The 20006-nt window shown below is 33.9% G+C and overlaps 4 protein-coding genes across 4 annotated transcripts; 3 read left to right on the forward strand and 1 right to left on the reverse strand.

The window, feature by feature from the left end:
* Positions 1 to 2811: 2811 nt before the first annotated feature.
* On the forward strand, positions 2812 to 5691 carry LOC108915464. Its single transcript, XM_018721498.1, has 4 exons — positions 2812 to 3019; positions 3237 to 3431; positions 3485 to 3571; positions 4760 to 5691. Exons 1-4 carry the CDS (start codon positions 2923 to 2925, stop codon positions 5425 to 5427), a joined length of 1047 nt encoding a protein of 348 aa, XP_018577014.1. The 5' UTR covers positions 2812 to 2922; the 3' UTR covers positions 5428 to 5691.
* A 2206-nt stretch (positions 5692 to 7897) lies between these two features.
* LOC108915462 (early nodulin-75-like) lies at positions 7898 to 12117 on the forward strand. Its single transcript, XM_018721496.1, has 5 exons — positions 7898 to 8117; positions 8819 to 9001; positions 9052 to 9177; positions 9752 to 9847; positions 10264 to 12117. The coding sequence occupies exons 1-5, from the start codon at positions 8015 to 8017 to the stop codon at positions 12054 to 12056; spliced, it is 2301 nt and encodes a 766-aa protein (XP_018577012.1). The 5' UTR covers positions 7898 to 8014; the 3' UTR covers positions 12057 to 12117.
* A 2055-nt stretch (positions 12118 to 14172) lies between these two features.
* On the reverse strand, positions 14173 to 17961 carry LOC108915457 (voltage-dependent calcium channel gamma-7 subunit-like). Its single transcript, XM_018721490.2, has 6 exons — positions 17779 to 17961; positions 17129 to 17380; positions 15418 to 15532; positions 15064 to 15188; positions 14777 to 14985; positions 14173 to 14712 (listed from the first exon to the last, which is right to left on the reverse strand). Exons 2-6 carry the CDS (start codon positions 17340 to 17342, stop codon positions 14218 to 14220), a joined length of 1158 nt encoding a protein of 385 aa, XP_018577006.1. The 5' UTR covers positions 17343 to 17380; positions 17779 to 17961; the 3' UTR covers positions 14173 to 14217.
* LOC108915458 lies at positions 15797 to 16535 on the forward strand. The gene is made up of 3 exons (XM_018721492.1): positions 15797 to 15917; positions 15981 to 16193; positions 16247 to 16535. Exons 1-3 carry the CDS (start codon positions 15866 to 15868, stop codon positions 16465 to 16467), a joined length of 486 nt encoding a protein of 161 aa, XP_018577008.1. The 5' UTR covers positions 15797 to 15865; the 3' UTR covers positions 16468 to 16535.
* Positions 17962 to 20006: the final 2045 nt, after the last annotated feature.

A 20006-nucleotide genomic window follows, 5' to 3' on the forward strand; every position in this document is an offset into this window, starting at 1 on the left:
TTCTTAATTTGTTTATAACTATCGCATTTATTGTTAAAATTTTATAAAACCTATGACAAGTTGAGGGTTTTGTCATACTTTAAAAGTGTGCCAAAAGTGGACGCTGGAGGTCCAATAATTTTCGCACAATTCAATTTGTTTATAACAGAGGCTCCAAAAGTTATGGACTTTAAGCCTCTGGCGTTGATTTTCAACCAAACATGATTCTGAAATCGTCATTGTAATCTTAAAGACGTATTAAAAAATATCACCGGTTTTTGACATTAACATTCTCAAATTGTGCATTAAAAAACCGTGAGTTCAAATTGATTCAAATTGAAATTTTGCAATATCTAGGCTTCTATTCATCGTAGAAACTTCTTTTTTTTAAACTGGGGTAGCTCGACGAAAAAATAACAATGGACATATTTACGAATTCGTACACTAGCCCTGAACCCCAGAAAAAATGCAGCTTTTATACTTAATTTTTCTAATTTACAAAAATGTCACAAAAACTATTGTTAAACGAAATATTAATTAAAATTTCAATTTCGGAATTATTTTACGATTATTAAATAAATAAATAAATGAAGCTATCGTTCATTTAAAAATTAATTAAATAAATTCAAAATTTATTTTTTTTATAAGCCAAAGTAAATTTACTTTTATAATATTTAGTTATTTAATTACGATTTAAATGTAAAATTAAAGTAAAAATTCACAAATTATTTTCAAATTATTATTTATTGTTAAATGATTTAAAGAAGAATAAAAAGCATTTGAATTTATTTAAAAATTCTCAAAATTAAAAAATATTAATAAAAATAATGCGGTCGATAAAATTACAATTTTAACTTCTTAAAATTTTAATATATAAAGTTTTTTTATTATATTTATTACTAATTTAAAAATATGAATCACAACCATTTTAATTTTTCAATAATAGATATAAAGCAATATAATACAATTTAAAATTTAATTTTTTTTCTTTTTTTATGAGAAATAATAATTTGAAAATAATTTATTAATTTTCACTTATAATACCACTAGAGCTTCAATTATTACTGGAAATTTTTTCGAGCACACGAATTTTCTAAAAAATATTCGTGTGCAAGAAAAAATTTCCAGTTTTTAATTGAAGCTAGAGTGGTATTCGGTAAGAAAATTTCACAATAAANACACTTTTGAAGTATGACAAAACCCTCAACTTGTCATAGGTTTTATAAAATTTTAACAATAAATGCGATAGTTATAAACAAATGAAAAAATGGGCACTTTTCTTGTTTTTTGCAATAACTTTTTTGTTTATTAACCGATTTTAATTTAACAAGTCTCATTTTGTAGATAATTTTACTCCCTACAAGCTGTCTGAGAGTCACTTTTCGCTACAATTGATGGTTTTCCCTGCAAAGTGAAAAAACTGTTTTCCTCACTTATTTGTTTAAATAGAAAAGTTAGCCAATAAAAGTTTTTAACTCAAGAGATGAGAGATGTCTTGTATTATGTTCCTTTAGACAATTTTACAATAATCTCGCGGATAGGACTTTTTTTGACTTTCTCTTTTATTTTCACTAATTTTCCTGGTGTATTATATATTGATGGAATCTTTCTCCTTGTTCTTCACCGTAGTGCATTTAAGATTCATCAACCAACCTAACTGTTTGAAATTTTTTAACATCGCTTCAACCATTTTTTTCTTAATCCCTACTTTTCTTATTTCCTAAAAAGTACCGAGAGATATTCTTGAAATTTGCCATGCTGCTTTTTCAATAGAGTACGAATTTGAGAACAACCAAAAATTCCTTCTTTCAATTTGGCAACACTTATTGCTGGAAACCTGCTAAATAGTGAGAACAGTCACCGTCTTTGTCCAGAGCTTTGACAACCTGCTTCATGAGACCAAGCTTGATATGAAGAGAAAAGATTTCGCTACAAGAGAAGAAATGTGTAAGAGCAATAATACAACATCGAAGAAAGCCTGGTTCGAGCCAGTCGAATTTATTTAGAATTAATTCATATCCATGATATTTATTCAATATTTTTTGGAATCACGATTTCTATTTTTTTGCGATATTTTGCGAATTTTGCAAAAGTTTTAGGTAACGAGGCTCAACAAACTTTGAACACTTGATCCAATCTAGAAAATCGCTTTCTAAATTTTTTCATTCTCATTAATATGATTTTTTGCCATTTCCATCTATTTTTTTGCGTTTTTTTGCAAAACCATGGGGGGATGCAACTAATAGACTTCAAATTCGAAAATACATAAGAAACATACAAAACAAATTTTTCGAATTCTTTTGGCAATTTTTCGCAATTTTCGGCGACTTTTTTGCATTTTTGCAAAATTTGGGGGGGGATACAGCTTAAAAGAATTCAGATTTAAGTTCAGCACATCAAAATACATAAGAAATCCACTTGATCAAGTTCAGAAATTTTTTCGAATTTTTTTAAGCTCATTAACGTGATTTTCGTGGCTTTTTCACTATTTTTTGCCATTTACTCAAGATTTTAAGTTGTTTGAGCTAAACGGACTTCAAATTCGGATTCAGCACCTCCAAATACATAAAGCCCATTGGGTCAAATCAAATTGTAATCATTATGTAACAAATTTTTAACATTTTTATGATATCGGTACAGTATAAATGTCTGGTATACGATCGGCATTTAGTATTCTGAATTAACGTAAATGGGATTATTAAAGACGCGCTAACCTGTTTTAATTCTTGGATATTTAATATAATATGACGTAGGAATTATGCTGACTTACTGGTTTCCTTAACATTGTTTTAAAATACTGTTATCAATGTTTCCACAGTTCGCTTTCGGGCGTTGACCAGAGACGTTATTTCCTGAAACTTTGTTGGGTTCAGCAAGTGAATAACGAGATCGTTAATTATTTTGACGATTAGCTCTTCTACTTAATGTTCTACGCTGCCCATAATGGTGTGTAGAACAATTGTTTTTGATATCTTGCTACTTGTAACGGTTAATGTGATAGAAAGTGTAAAATTTGCAGGTCTTGCAAAGGTATTTAAATGTAAGTACTTCCGCAGCTTTTACTGAATATAGTTTATACAAATTTATAGATTTTTGAACACATAACAACAAAAATTTAAAACATTTTCTTTTAAATGCACGTTCTGCTATTTATTTTAGAATATATTAGAATTGGACAATAAACAAAATGTCTAGCTCCTTTTTAGGTTTTTGTTAGTTTTATAATATAAAATTATTTTCAATCAAACTTTTTACAGCTCCAGCGTCATTTCACCTTCCACCGGTCTTCGATGTCCCCGTAATACCACGTCCAACCTATGACATCTCCTTCAATTTCCCATCCCATTCCCTTTACGGACGGGGAAATGTTAGACCTGTTGATTCTGTAGGTCCTTTCAACTCGTTTGCGAATATTAGACCCTGGAAATATGACCCTTCACCACACGAATCAGGTACAACAGAGACGCGTTCGAAATATTTCTTTTCTAACTTTACGTATTTGCAGGAGATACTGAAATCAATTTTGCAAATGAACATTGGGTACCCAACTATAACTTCCTGTTGGGCAATACTCCACCACCACTTAGTCCAGGTATGATGGGTGTAGTATTTAGTATTACAGTTACATGGTTTTACCTTCGAGCATATACTCCTAGAGGCAGCCATCAGTGCCGAGAAAGCGCGACTGGTGTGCGAGAGAGAAAGGAGAATAAAAGGACATGCTATCTCTCTCGCTCCGCGAGCTGGATTAGTCGGTGCGTGCTCCCCTCCATGCCAATGACCGTCCTGCACCTAAGCCCCGACCAATCAGCTCGCGGAGCGAGAGAGATAGCAAGTCCTTTTATTCTCCTTTCTCTCTCGCACACCAGACGCGCTTTCTCAGCACTAAAAGCTGCCTCTAGGAGTATATGCTCGAAGGGTTTTACCTACGGATCCATTCTGTATTCTGTAACCCTCGTTTGCCAGCGAATTTCGAGTTAGCTCTAGTCACAGAATCACTTCAGTGAAAAGAATCATACGTAAATATACAGGGTGTTACAATTAAAACTTCCTACCTGGAAAATATCGGAATTAAAAAAAGAACAAAAAAAACCCTGAGACACGTCGATTTTCTTTTCTAGGGGGAATCGTGATGGCGTAAGTGTTGCTGCCTTGAAAGCTACCCCTTAGGCAGCAGCATTTTAAAGCTTTTTCAATTCTGCTCACGACATACTACTTTTTAAATTTTGGTTTGGATATGACAATAAAATCATCACTTAAGGAATAAGGCAAAATATCAATGAATGAGAGAATGTTAGTGTTCAAATTCAAATTTTTACCTGGTTTACCTTAAAAATACTGGAATATTTTATAAATTATTATTCTGCATACGAACCGCGACATTATCGCATGGAAAAGTTAACCTTGGAGTTACAGATTAATGTCTAATCGCACGTATACGATACGTTGACCAAGAGGTTTTTCCTTGCGATACAGACACGTACATTTGCAAATTAAAAGAATAAATTGTATCAAACAATAACACGTCAATTTGGACTTTAGTTCCAGGATGATGATATTTATCATATTTAATGGATGGGCGACAATATGAGACATATCTGTGATCCGATACGTATGTACATTGCTACCTCAGGGGTCTAATATCGGCCCCCTTAAAATATGTGTTATACCCGGAAAGAGATACTCTTGTTGAATTCATTTTGCTTACCTTAAATCAATAATAAGTTACACTTAACATTCTTCAATCTCCATCAACTAAACATACTTATTCTTATTACAGGAAGTTATGGACAAAATCACAACTCGATCGATGACACCGGTAGCGCAGCGTTGGAATTCTTCTTAAATCACTCTCTGGCGAAAAGTACCACCTCCAATTTCACCATCCACCATTACTATCGCGACAAAGATACGGTTGAAAAAGAGGCCACCATCGACCTTAACGCTATTACTACTTGCGTTGGAGATATTGGTACTTTCTGCCCAGCAAATACAACGTCTCTCTGTACCAAGAACGGAACAGTGATGTGTGTCACAAGTGCTACGACCACCGTCCCTTGTAACAATGAGGGACAAACAAGCTGCGTACGGAGTAGTGTGCCATGCAAAGACAACAACAGTACGGAATGTAAGCAATCTTCTGGGGATGCTGTTTCTATGACCATACCTTGTATTTCTACAGCCAAGGTTTATGGAAGCATTACTTTTGTGAACAACAGCATCGTAGTTTCTAATAGTACTGCTAGCAATACAGACACTATTACAAATAATTCTAATACAGCGGCTGTAATGAATGCAACTAACGTAGAAGGAGGCCCCCCACAGAAGTTTTGTGTAACTATCCTGGCTTTACCAACCGAGAGACAATTGACCGAGGGGGAGAAGCTATTTAGTGAAGCCAAAGAGGTGTTTTCTTTATTTGCCGTTAATGCTTTGGGGCTAAATTAAAACAAGCGCACCAAAAAACACACTGATGTAAATAAAACGTTTATAAAGCATTAGTTCTACCTACTCCTTTGCCTTGAAATGTTTTATCCACATCGAGAGATGGACTAATATAAGAATTAAATTTCTTTCATAATCGGTTTTGACAGTTTTATATGTCTGACAAACATATTACTCTTGGGAGTGAATATACATTGTTGAAACTTTAAAAATGTATTGTGCAATTAATAATGTTCACATTTTTTCTTAATAAATATTTTTTAATAAGATACGAATTTTAAATTTACGATTTATTTTCTCCAATAATTTTATCGCAAATTCTTAAATAAAGTAGTACAAATACTTATATTGCTTTTGATGTTTATTATTTGGGATCAACTTATCGAACTATACAGGGTGTCCCTGAAATGGATGGACAACGCTTGACCACAGGTTCCTTGGATGAAAATAAGACTTACCTATATACAAAAGTGCACGCCTACTAAGATATAGCCTTCTAAATATAGAATAGATAACCAATTTTTTTCAAATAATTTGAAAACTGTTTTTCTTAGAAACTTCAAATTTGGTACACTTATTTTTTTATATAAGGGCAAGGTAAATATAGAATTTGGTGAGAATACATATACAGGATGTTCTATTTCTAGTGCCTGTGCGCCACTGGCTATCCCGTAACTTTTTTGTATGTACGCCAATGACGATAGCATTTATATTTTTAAAAATAAGCACTATTTTAGAAGTTTTTTTGCCTCTTACAAAATTTTGATATCGTTTATGGATTTCGAGTAAAATTGGCATTTTTTACACATTAAATAATATAAAATCAGTTTAAGATAAATAGAACATTCTAGTACGAGGTACCATATAAAAGAGAAACAAATTCATAACAATAATTAAAAGGTTCTGTGTCAAGCTAGCTGTGATTTAATGTTAGCTTACTTTGTTTTTTATTGCAATTTATACTTTTGCTGAACAAACTGATATGTTAGTAGTTTTGGGTTATTGTGAAGAAAATTTTTGTGCTACTGTTCGAACATATGCTAAAAGATTTCCAAATCACAAAACATTTGCTAATGCGGAGAGACGCCTTCGAGAAACGGGACGTTTTTTACCTGTAAATCGTGGATAATGTACGGCAGGAATTATTCAGCTGGAGGAACAAATTTTCAAAAGGGTCGAAGAAATTCCTCAAGTAAATAAAAGGCGTTTAGCGGCAGAGGTTGGCTTTCAAAAAGTTACTTTAATAGAGTATTAAAAGACCAGTTATTACAGGCTACAGGTATTACAGGGTACAGGTAGGTATTACAGGTTATTAAAGGTCTAACAGGTGGATAGGTAGAGGAAATAATGCCCATTTAAAATGGCCACCTCGATCCCCGGACATAAACCCATGTAATTATTTCATTTGGGGAGCGTTGAGGACCACAGTTTAAAATAACTTTACAGTAAATAAAAAAAACGAATATGGGAAAGAATACAACATGAAATTAATGTTATGAGAGGTAATGCACAATTGTTGGATAATTTCTAATTTTCGAAGAACTAATGTTTGCGTTTAAGAACAAGAAAGTAACTTTGAGCATTTACTGTAATATTATTTTAAAGTGATTACAAATATCAGTTTATTTAAAATGTCAATGTTGCCTTTCTTACATTATTAGCTGATATTTTTTATTTAAAATATTAGTGTTGATTTTTATTTCATTGATTGATAATGCTAATACCAAAATTGTGCAGTTATAAATTGTTTTTTATAAATCGGAATTTTTGTCTATATTTAATGTATAAAAAATGTGAATTTTACTCGAAATCCATAAACGATATCGAAATTTTATAAGAGCAAAAAAATATTCTAAAATAGTGCTTATTTTTAAAAATATAAATTCTGTCGTCATTGGCGGACACACAAAAAAGTTACGGGATAGGCAGTGGCGCACAGACACTAGAAATAGAACATCCTATATATGTATTCTCTCCAAATTCTATATTTACCTTGTCCTTATATAAAAAAATAAGTGTACCAAATTTGAAGTTCCTAAGAAAAACAGTTTTCAAATTATTTGAAAAAAACTAGGTTATCTGGTCTATATTTAGAAGGCTGTACCTCAGTAGGCGTGCACTTTTGTATATAGGTAAGTTAGGCTAAATAGTCTTATTTTCATCCAAGGAACCTGTGGTCAAGCGTTGTCCATCCTTTTCAGGGACACCCTGTATAATTTAATACAACCATATTTACAGTACATTTTGCCAACGAAACAAACACTTTATTTTTTGAATATATGTTAATACGTGGTATACCATTTGTATTTAATTCCCTAAATTAACGCAAACGGGATTATGAAAGACGTATTTGATTGTATGAATTCCTGTATATTTAATATAATATGACGTAGGAATTATACTGATTCAACCACTTCCACTAAATTGATTTTAAAATGCCGCTTTTATTGTTAAAGCAGTTCGCTGTCGAGAGCTGGCAAGAGATGTTACTTCTTGAAGCTTCACTGGGTTTACAGCCAACAATAATGAGATAGTTATCTAAGTAACTAGTATGGTAACTAGTTCTTGTGTTTAGTGTTTTACGCTGTTGATGATGGTGAATAGTTCAATCGTTTTTAATATTTTTCTACTTGTAACAGTTCATGTCACAGAATGTGGAAGGTACGCCGGAGGCCGGGCAAGCATATCCAGTTGTGAGTACTTTTACAAGTTTTGTTGAATATAATGTACAGAAACGAATGCGCGATATGCAGAAAGTTGCATAAAAAAATTGTGTAGAAGTTGAATCACGCAAATAAGTTAGATTAGCTCTACGACTGCTTTTCTTAATATAAAGATATATTTCCATTTAAACGACTGATGTAAATATTTATGACCTTGATTTAATTTATCATTTCTGCATAATTGTTTTCAGCGTTATCATTAAATTTTCTCTATCAGCTTTTCCACAAGCAAAAGCCTGATTTTAATGATGATAATTATTTGAGACTATCAATTATGAGTATGCTAGATTGAAGAATATAATAACTATTTTTACTTAAATTAATACTATAATTCACTATAAAATAACTGATACTTTAAATTATTGCAATGAAATACACATAACTGCTGAACTTAGGCGGGATTATATTCGTTTTCTTTATTTTTTAACAGATTCAGTGTAGAAGTTTACCTTGAAATAAACCATAATTTTTAAATAATCTTTTTGTGCCTCAAATCCTCACTAACACTAACAATACCTAAGTTGATCATTCTAGTTTCCTTTATTATACCATTGGTGTTTATCTAGAGCCGACTTACTAGAAAATAACCAACATATTGTTCTACACTTTGCTGAAGATTTAAAAAATATCCAATAATTACTGTCACTTCAAAGCTTTTTAATTTTTTACAGCTCGATCGTCATACAAGCCTCCAGCAATTCACCATACTTCTATAATATCACGTCCGACGTATCACGTCTCTTATAAACCATCGCCTGGTTTTACTAACGCGAGAGGAAATGTGAGACGTCCAGGTTCTGTAGGTCGTGCTAATCCATTTAAACCTATTGGACCCCCACCGCGATCCGACTCAGGTACAACAGAGACAATACAAATGTTCTTTTTTAACATGATATATTCACAGACACTAGGGAAACGGAAAAACGTATCGATTTTGCCACGAACCATCAGCCACCCAAACGTGGGTTTCATTTGGGCAATGGACCACTAAGTTCTCCTCTGGATAAAAAGCCACCACCATATAGTTCAGGTATTATAGAAAATAATACTTAGTTTTATAGTACTAGTAGTTACGCGCAAAGATGATAAATATTTAATTGCATAGTTTACAGATACCACATCTGTTACTAGTGCTTGTCGCTTTGTCGTAATTTTTTTTAGTGTTCTATTTCTCCTGATAAAACCACGAAGTGTAATCTTTATTTGTTTGTCACATGAAATTCGAGAAAAAAACGTTGACGAGACCATTTGTTGCGGGTTATTTTGAATACTTTAGAATGCCTTTCGGTCTAAGAAATATCCTTCAAACTTCCAGAGAACTATGGACAGACAACAAACTAAGATAACCCTACTTGACCATGTGATCATACAAAAAAAATAAAGTTGAAATTATATGAGTAAAACTGAAACTTTTTATGTTCGGGAGTAGTAAGATCCACCAGTTTTGTTATTGATACACAGTAGTTTATTGGACAATCCTCCATGTATTAAATAATATTTAGTATTGCACTCAAATGCAAAATAGATATATGTTTAAGGCTATCCATTTATTGATATTATTTAATAGACATTTTATTTTTGTATAAAGGATTTTCTATCTACAGGGAATATTGGAAAAGTAAGACCCCTTGGATTAGCCGCAGGCCATGAAACACCAAGACTCAGCCCTCTGGACAAAAAACCACCACCATTTAGTCCAGGTAAGCAAATAGTATTTAAACAGATTATAATGTAACAGCTATATAGTTTTAAGAGAACAACAAAATCTTCTATACTGTCAAATATGTTTCCACGAAAGCTAACAAAATGTTAGATTTCATTTGTAAAAAAGTATTATTTCATTTCGCATTTTGGCTTACATCCAATTCATTTGAACGAGTATTTTGCACATTTTTCTCTTAAATTTTTGTCAAAGACCGAGATAAATGACAAGTTGTCACACATCATTCAGAAAAAGTTTACCAGATACTATACCGCTGCAATAATAGATAGGTTTAAGAAAATCTGACAAATATAGGCAAGGTCACAACATTCACCCTGATTGTTATTAACCGCATTTAATGATAAAATAAAGACGTCCAATTTTAAGTAACTAAAAAACTTATTCTTATTACAGGAAGTTATGTAAGAAATCGTCCCCCACAATCCATCAACACAGGGAACGCACCACCACCCATAAATTATAATGCCACAGGAGACAAACCACTTCCGCATTCCAACTCATCAGAAGAAAAACCACTCCCTCATTTCCATTACCCAGGAGAAAAACCAGTCCCACAATACAATTCCACAAGAGAAAAACCGATCGTACGTTTCAACTCTACTAGGGAAAAACTAGTGCCATATGACTACTCCGCAGGAGATAAACCAGCACCACATTACAACTCAGCAGGAAATAAACCAGTTCCGCATATCAATTCCACAGGAGAAAACTCCTCAGGACAAAAACCACTCCCACATTTCAATTCCACAGAAGAAAAACCACACCTTAATTTTAATTCCACAGGAGAAAAACCACTCCCACATTTCAATTCCACAAGAGAAAAGCCACTCTCTAATTTCAATTCCACAGAAGAAAAACCACACTTTAATTTTAATTCCACAAGAGAAAAATCAGTCCCACATTTCAATTCCACAGAAGAAAAACCACATCTTAATTTTAATTCCACAGGAGGAAAACCACTTCTACATTTCAATTCCACAGGAGAAAAGCCACTATCTAATTTCAATTCCACAGAAGAAAAACCACACCTTAATTTCAATTCCACAGGAGAAAAACCACTTCCACATTTCAGTTCCACAGGAGAAAAGCCACTTCCACATTTCAATTCCACGAAAGAAAAACCACTCCCGCATCACAACACCTCAGGAGAAAAAACACTCCCACATTTCAATTCAACAGGAGAAAAGCTACTCCCACATTACAATTCCGCCGTAGACGAATCGCCCCTATCGTACAGTTCCATGGGCCTTCCCCAAAGTCCAACAGCATATGGACCATCTCTACCTTATACCCCCGACAACTATCATCACCAAGTAGGATCTCATTCCCAAAGAAGTGGAGTCACAGTTATTAACAACAATATAAATAATCACTACGGTGGTGATGACGGAGGGCAAAGAGCATACACCACCCATGACACCGACAAAACAGCCCTAGGATTCTTCTTGGGCCACTCGCTGGCGAAAGTGACTATCCCCAGTCTCCACTATCACAATAGTTACTACGATGGGTATGGCTACACCCCGAGGTACGATCACTATACCGTCCATCATTACTATCACAACGGAGATACGGTTCAAAAAGAAGCCACCATCGAGCCCAATGCGATCGTCGCTTGTGCTGCAGACAGCGGCACTTTCTGTCCGGCGAATACAACGTCCCTCTGCACCAATAACGGAACTGTGATGTGCGTTGCAAGTGTTACTGCCACAGTCCCTTGTACCAATGAGAAACAAACAAACTGCGTAACGAGTAGCATACCATGCAAAGACAACAACAGTACTGAATGCAAGCGGTCTTCTGGGAGTACAGCTTCTATCACAATACCTTGCATTTCTACGGCCAAAGTTTATGGAAGCATTAGTTTTGTGAACAACAGCATCGTTATTTCTAATGCGACTGCTAGTAATAAAACTATATCAAATACTACTACAAATGTGACTTCTGTGGACTTAGTTTCAAATAATACTAACTCTATAGCTACAAATACTACAAATTCTCCACTATCGACGAATACAACCGTTGTAGCAAATAAAAACAACGCAGAGAAAGGCCCACCACAGATGTTCTGTGTAACTATTCTGGCTCTGCCAGCGGAAAGAAAATTAACCGAGGGGGAAAAACTATTTAGTCAAACCAAAGAAGTTTTCGCTTCATTCGCTGTTAATGCGTTGGGGATAGATTGAAACAAGTGTATATACTTTTTTTATATTGTTTTTAAGTTTTAAAAATACATTTTGCAGGTGATACTGTTGATATTTTCTTAAATAAATATTTTTCTATAAATAACGTGTTTTAAATCGCATGGTTTATTTTCTACATTTCTACATTTCACTTTAGGCCAAGCAAATAAAATTTTTACTCGAAAAAAAAATTGTATAAAGGAACATAATACAAGACATCTCTCGTCTCGTGAGTCAAAAACTTTTATTAGCTAACTTTTCTATTTAAACAAATGAGTGAGAAAAACAGTTTTTTCACGAATGTATAAATCATTACCATGGAAAATATTTTACTACAACACTATACTTTCTCTAAACTGACAGATAAATAGGTCTTTTTTAAATATGCAACAATCTATTTTTTATTGTTTTTGATAATTCTTCAAAGTATGCCAATAATATTATTACTGGTATCCAGCCGTCTGCCAATATATTCATTATAATTATTGTTTATATCACAAGAGGCACAACGTTAATTATATAAGACAGGTTTTCGAAACTGAATAAACGTGGTCTCGTGGCTTAAAGCGTTACGCGTTGTCCTACTAATCTGAAGGTTCGGGGTTCGATCCCTGATGAGGTATGGCTTTTTTTCAATTAATATAATAATTATAATATTTAAATACAATTTTCTATCGTCCACATTTCAAGACAAATATTTCCGCACTAGTTGCTGGTCACGAAGTGAATAATTTCTCACAGTGTTGCCAAATATCTGCTGATTCGAGGCGCGCTACGTTGCTTGTTAAATTCTGCCAGAAAATCGTGAAATATAAAATACAGATAAGTAGGTATAGACCAAGCAAATTAAATTTTTACTCGAAAAAAGACCTATCCGCGAAATTTTTGTAAAATTGTCTAAAGGAACATAATACAAGACATCTCGTGAGTCAAAAACTTTTATTAGCTAACTTTTCTATTTAAACAAATAAGTGAGGAAAACAATTTTTTCACTTTGCAGGGAAAACCATCAATTTTAGCGAACAGCTTGTAGGGAGTAAAATTATCTACAAAATGAGACTTGTTAAATTAAAATCGGTTAATAAACAAAAAAGTTATTGCAAAAAACAAGAAAAGTGCCCATTTTTTAATTTGTTTATAACTATCGCATTTATTGTTAAAATTTTACAAGACCTATGACAAGTTGAGGGTTTTGTCATACTTTAAAAGTGTGCCAAAAGTGGGCGCTGTAGGTGCAATAGTTTTCGCACAATTCAATTTGTTTATAACAGAGGCTCCAAAAGTTATGAACTTTAAGCCTCTGGCGTTAATTTTCAACCAAAAATGATTCTGAAAGCGTCATTGTAATCTTAAAGACGTAATTAAGCGACCTATTAAAAAATATCACCGTTTTTTGACACTAACATTCTCAAATTGTGCATTAAAAAACCGTGCGTTTTCCGCTTATAAACAATTTTAATAAAATTGTTGCTATTTATGCTACCTCACCGAAAATAGATGCAATGGATAGCTGGCAAAAAAATACGGTTTTAAAATTAAAAAAGTACCCTTTACGACCAACAGGAGGCAAGATAAGAATTTTTTTTTAAATCGTATCGCAATTGTTTATAAATATTATGACTTGAATTTTTCGCAAAATAAAGTTTACAACGTAAACTACCATTTCCCGTGAATTGCATTGAAAAATGTGGAAAATTAACTTTGATTGATTCAGTTTCAAATACTACAAATTCTACAGCTACAACCAACGCAAACCCTACATTGTCGACGAATACAACAGCTGTGACAAATACAACCAACGCAGAGAAAGGCCCACCACAGATGTTCTGTGTAACTGTTCCGGCTCTACCAGCAGAAAGGAAATTAACCGAGGGGGAAAAACTATTTAGTCAAACCAAAGAAGTATTCTCTTTATTTGTTGTTAAGGCATTGGGGTTGAATTAAAATAATCTCCTCAAGAATACTCTGATAATAAATAAAACGTATATGAAACACTTACGGCGTCTATGTTTATTAAAACTATGTATATTCTTTAAAAAATCAGTTCTTTATTTTTATCATTAAATCAATTTAGATATGACATAAAAACAAAAGTAACATTAAAATACGTCTGTTAGTCTTTAAAATAAAAATTAATCCGTATCGCTGTCGTTGTTTACAATTATCACACTGCACTTCCAAAAGAATGTGTGTTAGGCCTTTTATTACTAAAATTGAGTATACCTTTACCTTTTTGTGGACCCTGACCGGTATAATCTTCGTCATAGTAAGTACTACAAGCGGGTTCTTCAATCTCTGCAACTTCACAATACCCCTGACACACCGTTTCGTATTTCGTAACGGGTAAACTAGAAAATCCCATTGATGTGCTTTGGCTTTTAATGGTTATTGGTACAGTTTGTCCAGCCAAAATGGGCCCTTCGTTGAAACCTTCCTCTGGTAGAGTAGAGAGACTGTAGTCTCCTTTTGTCGGTAGCGGACAGTGACTTGTGGAACACACATCTGGTGGAGTATCAGTGGTGACAGCACCGTAATCAGATTCCATCTTCAATCGACTACTAGAAAGTAAATCGTACTGCTGGTACTCGTGTTTCACTAGGGTGCTCTTGTATGGGTACTGCTGGAGCTTTCTCTTTCCTCCTGGAACCATCTGTTTGACCTACGGAGGATAATCATTCAGGATTACGCAGTTACTTCTTCAAACTGAACGTTGTTCACCTTACCATTTCATCGACGTTGGAGAATGTGTTCATATATCCCATGATGGAGAACAAACCAGCTGCGTTGGTCAAAAGGAACGCTGTGCTGGCCAAATAGAAACACCACCCGTAATGGTACACGAAGTGCAGTCCCTTGTCGGTGTGTGACACTTCTATTAACGTCTCCGTAAGGTAGGTCACAAAGATTACCAGGCTGGTACCGATCGACAAACCTTGAAAAACCGCGAAAAAGAATAACGAGCAATGTTACAAAAATTGAGTTGTTCAGTTGGACCTTTGTGATGACTTACCTCCAAGAATGAAAACTCCGCAAGCTATAACGATCTTCCTATCATTGTTGATATATCCCAAAACGGCTAGAATGACCGCCGTGATAATCAATATTATGGCTGTTCCGCAAAGTAAAGTACATGATCTGTAAATATAAAAGTAGTTTTACTAAATACACTCTTAGATATGTTTAGTTTATTTGTGTAATCATTGTGTATACAGCCAGCCGAGCTGTCAGTGAAGCCAGTGGTTCCCAAAATGTTTCTACATATTACTGTGGTAGGTCAGAGGATCTTAAAAAATATTCTTCTACCATTCGTACTTTATTAAATATCCCATGCAAGTTTTTATATTACAGATATTACCAGACTTACCTTATTCTTGATACTATGAGTTGCGCCAGATCCAAAGCGCCAGAAACCTCGAAGTCTGAAAAATCATAGTCCCACTTCTTATATTTTACCAAGGAACAAGTGGGAGATGTAAAATCTGCAAGTATTAAAAAGCAGGATTTAATTTTCACAATTTAATACATAAATAATAATAACAGTTTGTAAATTCCAATAGGACATATTAAAAAAGTGACGATGACGTCATTCTGTTTCTGTGTATGAATCAGATACCGACAAAAACCGACGTTTGTTTCACCATGGGATATGCATATTTTATCTCTGGAGATAAGTTTGGTCTTAAAATTGCTCATCGCTTTATCATTTCGATAAGAAGATAAAACGCAAACCTTGTCAGTTACAAATTGGAAGGTACATTTATCCCGAGTTTGTCGTCTGTGCGTGTTGTGACCTACAACGGGATACAGAAACCATGAAGTTTTACAAGGAATTTATTGGTTGTCTTTCTCTATGGTGCGTCTTAGGTAAGTTATACTATTCGTCTTTAGTGATCATTAAAACAAGAAAGTAATGTGGATGTCTTTCAGCTTCGACCAGCGCAGAACCCTCCATTTGTTATTATTGCACTACAGATGCCGATGGAACTGCCTGTAACAGTCCTTTGGACGAGAGCGGGATTCGAGTCCAGTACTGTGGAAATTCCACTGTGACAACTGACGTAGGTACTGCCAAAGAAATCGCGAGTACTTCAACTACACAGGGCACATACGTGTGCACGACCTCAACCTATACTAGCAACCGTAAGTATTTAAAACGTTTAGTGAAATATGTTTGAAAACGTATTACTTTGCAGTTAATAATTTTGTGACGATCAGAGAATGCCAAAGCAGGCAAATTGAGGGTGTAGATATTTGTTCCTACCTATCTGGGGCAGATATAACTAACATGTATTCAAGGGACTTTTCTTGCCAAACATGTGACTCCGATCTGTGTAATAATGACAATAGTAGGGCGACGGTGCATTTCTCCACAGTTGCCTTCATAGGGATTGCCCTTGTGAAATTGTTTGTTTAATAGACATAGACAATAATATTAGTGCTGATATTTTATTGTTTCGTTTAAAATATATATATTTTGTACTATTGTTCTTTTATTTCTTTATTGCAGCTCACGCGTTGAAATTTTTTACCTTAACATATATTTATTGTAGTTAATATAACGATTAAAAATAATTGATCCGCAGTATCAGCAGTAATAAACATAGTTCTGATAAAAATTGTTTACTTTGTGACTGATATCATTAATCAGTCATTTCCTCAAATGTGCTGCCAATAAATAATTCACTTGGTTATTAATTTAAATTGCAAATTTATTGGTATAAAGAAAATATGTATATTAAATGGAATTTAAATCTTTTAATTAGTTACTAAGATCAGAAAATGAAACTCAATTTAATCTAAGAGTCTTCATAAATGTTTACAAGCCACTTTTTAACTACAGATATACGGGATGTTCTATAAGCTCTGTGACATACATTGACAGATGGTAGCTGGCTTAATTTCAAGCATTTTTTCTTATATGAACATAGGTCCGATTGGTTTTTGTTTACAAGTTACAAGCATTTAAAAAATATATAATTTCATATTTCAATCAAAATAATAAACAAGTGACCAACGAAACAACTGAACCTAAGAAACAAGCGCCTACTACTAATAAAAGCACTACAAATACTTACGTATTGTAGTGTTTATCTTCTTCACGTAAGGGCACACGGTCCATAGTCCTACAGTGATGCCGATGGAAAAGGAGAGTCGTGTTGAATTGGGCAGCGAAATGGGCTCGTCCGTGTACAACCAGGAGCCGCTGACGAAGGCCACCAAGAGTGCAGTCAGGGCCGAGATCCCCCAAAGTAATCCGAAACGCGAAAGTGCTTCCCCGGGTTTGCCCATTTGAGGTCTTCCTCTCTGGCTGTTGTCATCAAGCTTGCCTTGGAAATTATCAAAACATGAGAAGACATTTCAGCGAGATGTGAAATAATTACACAATTAAAAAAATTGTTGCATGGCCTGTCGTGTTATCTGCGACACCTCTTTTTATGTAGCATGTAGCTCGCGAACGATTCCAGAGGTTCCCAATAAGTTTTAACAGTTCTGATTTTTGAAAATGGGTAATTAGCAAGTGTATATATTTCTGTGGTCTTTGCAACAGGGATTTGTGTAAAACTATATACATTTATTTGAGTGAGAGTTTAGCATGCTTCTAAAATAGATGAAACAATAATTTTAAGCAATAAAATTTGATAAAATCTTATCAGAAGTGGTAAAAAACTGCAGAGATTACTCTAAAAAGGACAAAAAAGGAGACGGTAACATTTTGAGGACTTACCTGTCGTATTTTGTGTACACTTAAAGACTAATTAATCTTAAAAGTTTCAAATTTATAAAATGGGAGGTGCACTTCATATTTATAGCCTGTTCTGCGATTACGTGTCGATGGACGAAAGGAAAAAAGACGGCGAGTGGAATCTCGACGGCGAGAAACGTCCGATGGGCAGGACTGCCTGGAAACTGGAAAGCCTGGCAGACTTTCGGGCTCGCAGCTTTCAGGAGAGGCTGCACCGCGAAACAAAGCGCAACGGCGCCCTGGTAACCGTGCATCGCAGCACGCGCTGGAAAGGAGGGGTGGGCGAGATCCCAAATGTCAGATGGTTTTATCGCTGTCTTCTTGTTGCGATTTCGTGGGGGTTAATGAAATACGTCTGTCTAAATGTACTTTTTATTTACGCAACGACAACAGTGTAACGCTTTTTCTTGATTATGGTTATTTGTTTATTTTTTTTTTTGGATAACTAAAAAAATTGGAAATACGCCTCAATATGCTGCAAGTGGTTATTTTAATATAACAGGGATGTCCCAAGCTTCAAGGAAGGAAAACAAAACAATAAAATTTTAAAATAGTTTTATTAGAAACTATTCAAACTGTGGTAAACAAACAGATAGACAGATACAATGCACACGAAGAAATATTAAATTTACTCATCTGTAAATTAGATGGTAATCAAACACTCATTATAATTACAATTTTTGATGGTATTACAATTTCTGAATCCAGATTCTGAAAGATCCAGAAGAGAAGTATTTGAGTGTGTTACCTTTGTGCATAAATATATTATAAAAAGAAAGTAACCACATTTAAGGAGACATATCGGGGTCCGAGGGAAGTGAGGATCGCAGGGAGAGTCCCTTGCTTTTCTTATGGGACTAAAACTCGCTGCCAACTTGAAAAAATTAAATTCTATTGAAATTATTTGCGTTAAACATTACCTATATAGCAAAGAAATCTACTCAATATGCACATAACATACATATTGAAAATTAACAACATAAAAATATCATATTTAAGTAGTTTTAAATTAGATTTAATGAACGTATAAACACTATGTAGATGTGGCAACAGCGATAATAATCGAGTGCAGTTGTACACACTGCGAACCTACAGACCTCGGACATCGGAGATATTCCGCGTCAAATTCGGGTAAAGATACGTACGCGTTCAAAAATGTATTGTGTGTAAACTATGTAAAATATAATTATTATATATAACAAATGTGTCGTATTATCCTCGCGAAGATCTATCTTCTATCCTTTATTTAAAATCCGTAAATCAAGTGAACTGGTAAAACAACGAGAAAATAAGTATGTTAATTTAGCTCTAAAGAAATGAAATGACACTCGCGCTCATCTCTCGTCCAAGTCAAAGAAAATGTTGGATGCAATTTTGAAGGTTCTGTGATATAAATTACATTATTACTCACTGTTCTTGTTTTTCATCTCTATTTTAGTAATGTTACAAAAGTTTTGCAACTATAACTAATTTTTTAGATATAAAGTTTCCTGAGAAATATTTATGTTCCTTTGTTATTCCGTACAAATGCTTTTATCTCAAGTATTACTAATTATATTAATCAAGTAAAAAAAACTTTATGTAACGCTAAATATTGGGTACAGATTACGATGTTTTTATAAACCACTAAATATATTAAAAGGATTTATCAACTGTATTTTTATTCCAATAAATACCTATATCACCGCTTCCTAGCCTTTTTTAATTAATTTAGTTTTTTTTAAAACATTACAAAAAATAATCTGTTGTGGATAATTTATTGTTGATAACAGTGTACATGGAATTTAGGAAAAATGTATATGTTTGAAATCAATTTCGTTTTTATCAGGTCTTTCAAATGTATTCCCTCCTTGTTGTCAGCTGATTGCGACGTTGTCACATTAATCCTCAAATCAGACATAAATGCAATTATTGGTTTCTGTTTCTAATTAATACAGCTGTACTATGTTCAAAACTTACGTTAGTTTTACATCAAAAATAAGATAATACTGTGTACTGTCTATGGAGAAGTTTTTGTTCCACAATTTCTACATTTTTTCTGTTATGGGCAAAAAAAGAGCCGCACCGTCCATCTTCGCCATATAAACCTATGTTAAAATGAACAACTTTCAACAACAATACCTGAAAATCTACATTCAAAAAAATTTTAAAAAAAATATGACGCACAGAGGGAGCACTGAGTAATACGCTATATAAATTTCAAGTACATC

Source organism: Anoplophora glabripennis, unplaced genomic scaffold, assembly GCF_000390285.2.
Source record: "Anoplophora glabripennis isolate ALB-LARVAE unplaced genomic scaffold, Agla_2.0 scaffold791, whole genome shotgun sequence".
NCBI classification, from domain to species: Eukaryota; Metazoa; Arthropoda; class Insecta; order Coleoptera; family Cerambycidae; genus Anoplophora; species Anoplophora glabripennis.

Excerpts from the sequence above, each read along its gene's own strand:
- LOC108915464 (XM_018721498.1), top strand. The coding sequence starts at position 2,923 with ATGGTGTGTAGAACAATTGTTTTTGATATCTTGCTACTTGTAACGGTT. Across the intron at positions 3,020-3,236 it reads TCTTGCAAAGGTATTTAAAT|CTCCAGCGTCATTTCACCTT; the intron begins GTAAGTACTTCC and ends AACTTTTTACAG. Across the intron at positions 3,572-4,759 it reads TCCACCACCACTTAGTCCAG|GAAGTTATGGACAAAATCAC; the intron begins GTATGATGGGTG and ends TTCTTATTACAG.
- LOC108915462 (XM_018721496.1), top strand. The coding sequence starts at position 8,015 with ATGATGGTGAATAGTTCAATCGTTTTTAATATTTTTCTACTTGTAACA. Across the intron at positions 9,002-9,051 it reads CCCACCGCGATCCGACTCAG|ACACTAGGGAAACGGAAAAA; the intron begins GTACAACAGAGA and ends ATATATTCACAG. Across the intron at positions 9,848-10,263 it reads ACCACCACCATTTAGTCCAG|GAAGTTATGTAAGAAATCGT; the intron begins GTAAGCAAATAG and ends TTCTTATTACAG.
- LOC108915458 (XM_018721492.1), top strand. The coding sequence starts at position 15,866 with ATGAAGTTTTACAAGGAATTTATTGGTTGTCTTTCTCTATGGTGCGTC. Across the intron at positions 15,918-15,980 it reads TTCTCTATGGTGCGTCTTAG|CTTCGACCAGCGCAGAACCC; the intron begins GTAAGTTATACT and ends GATGTCTTTCAG. Across the intron at positions 16,194-16,246 it reads CTCAACCTATACTAGCAACC|TTAATAATTTTGTGACGATC; the intron begins GTAAGTATTTAA and ends ATTACTTTGCAG.
- LOC108915457 (XM_018721490.2), bottom strand. The coding sequence starts at position 17,342 with ATGGGCAAACCCGGGGAAGCACTTTCGCGTTTCGGATTACTTTGGGGG. Across the intron at positions 15,533-17,128 it reads GAAGATAAACACTACAATAC|ATTTTACATCTCCCACTTGT; the intron begins GTAAGTATTTGT and ends TAATACTTGCAG. Across the intron at positions 14,713-14,776 it reads TCTCCAACGTCGATGAAATG|GTCAAACAGATGGTTCCAGG; the intron begins GTAAGGTGAACA and ends TATCCTCCGTAG.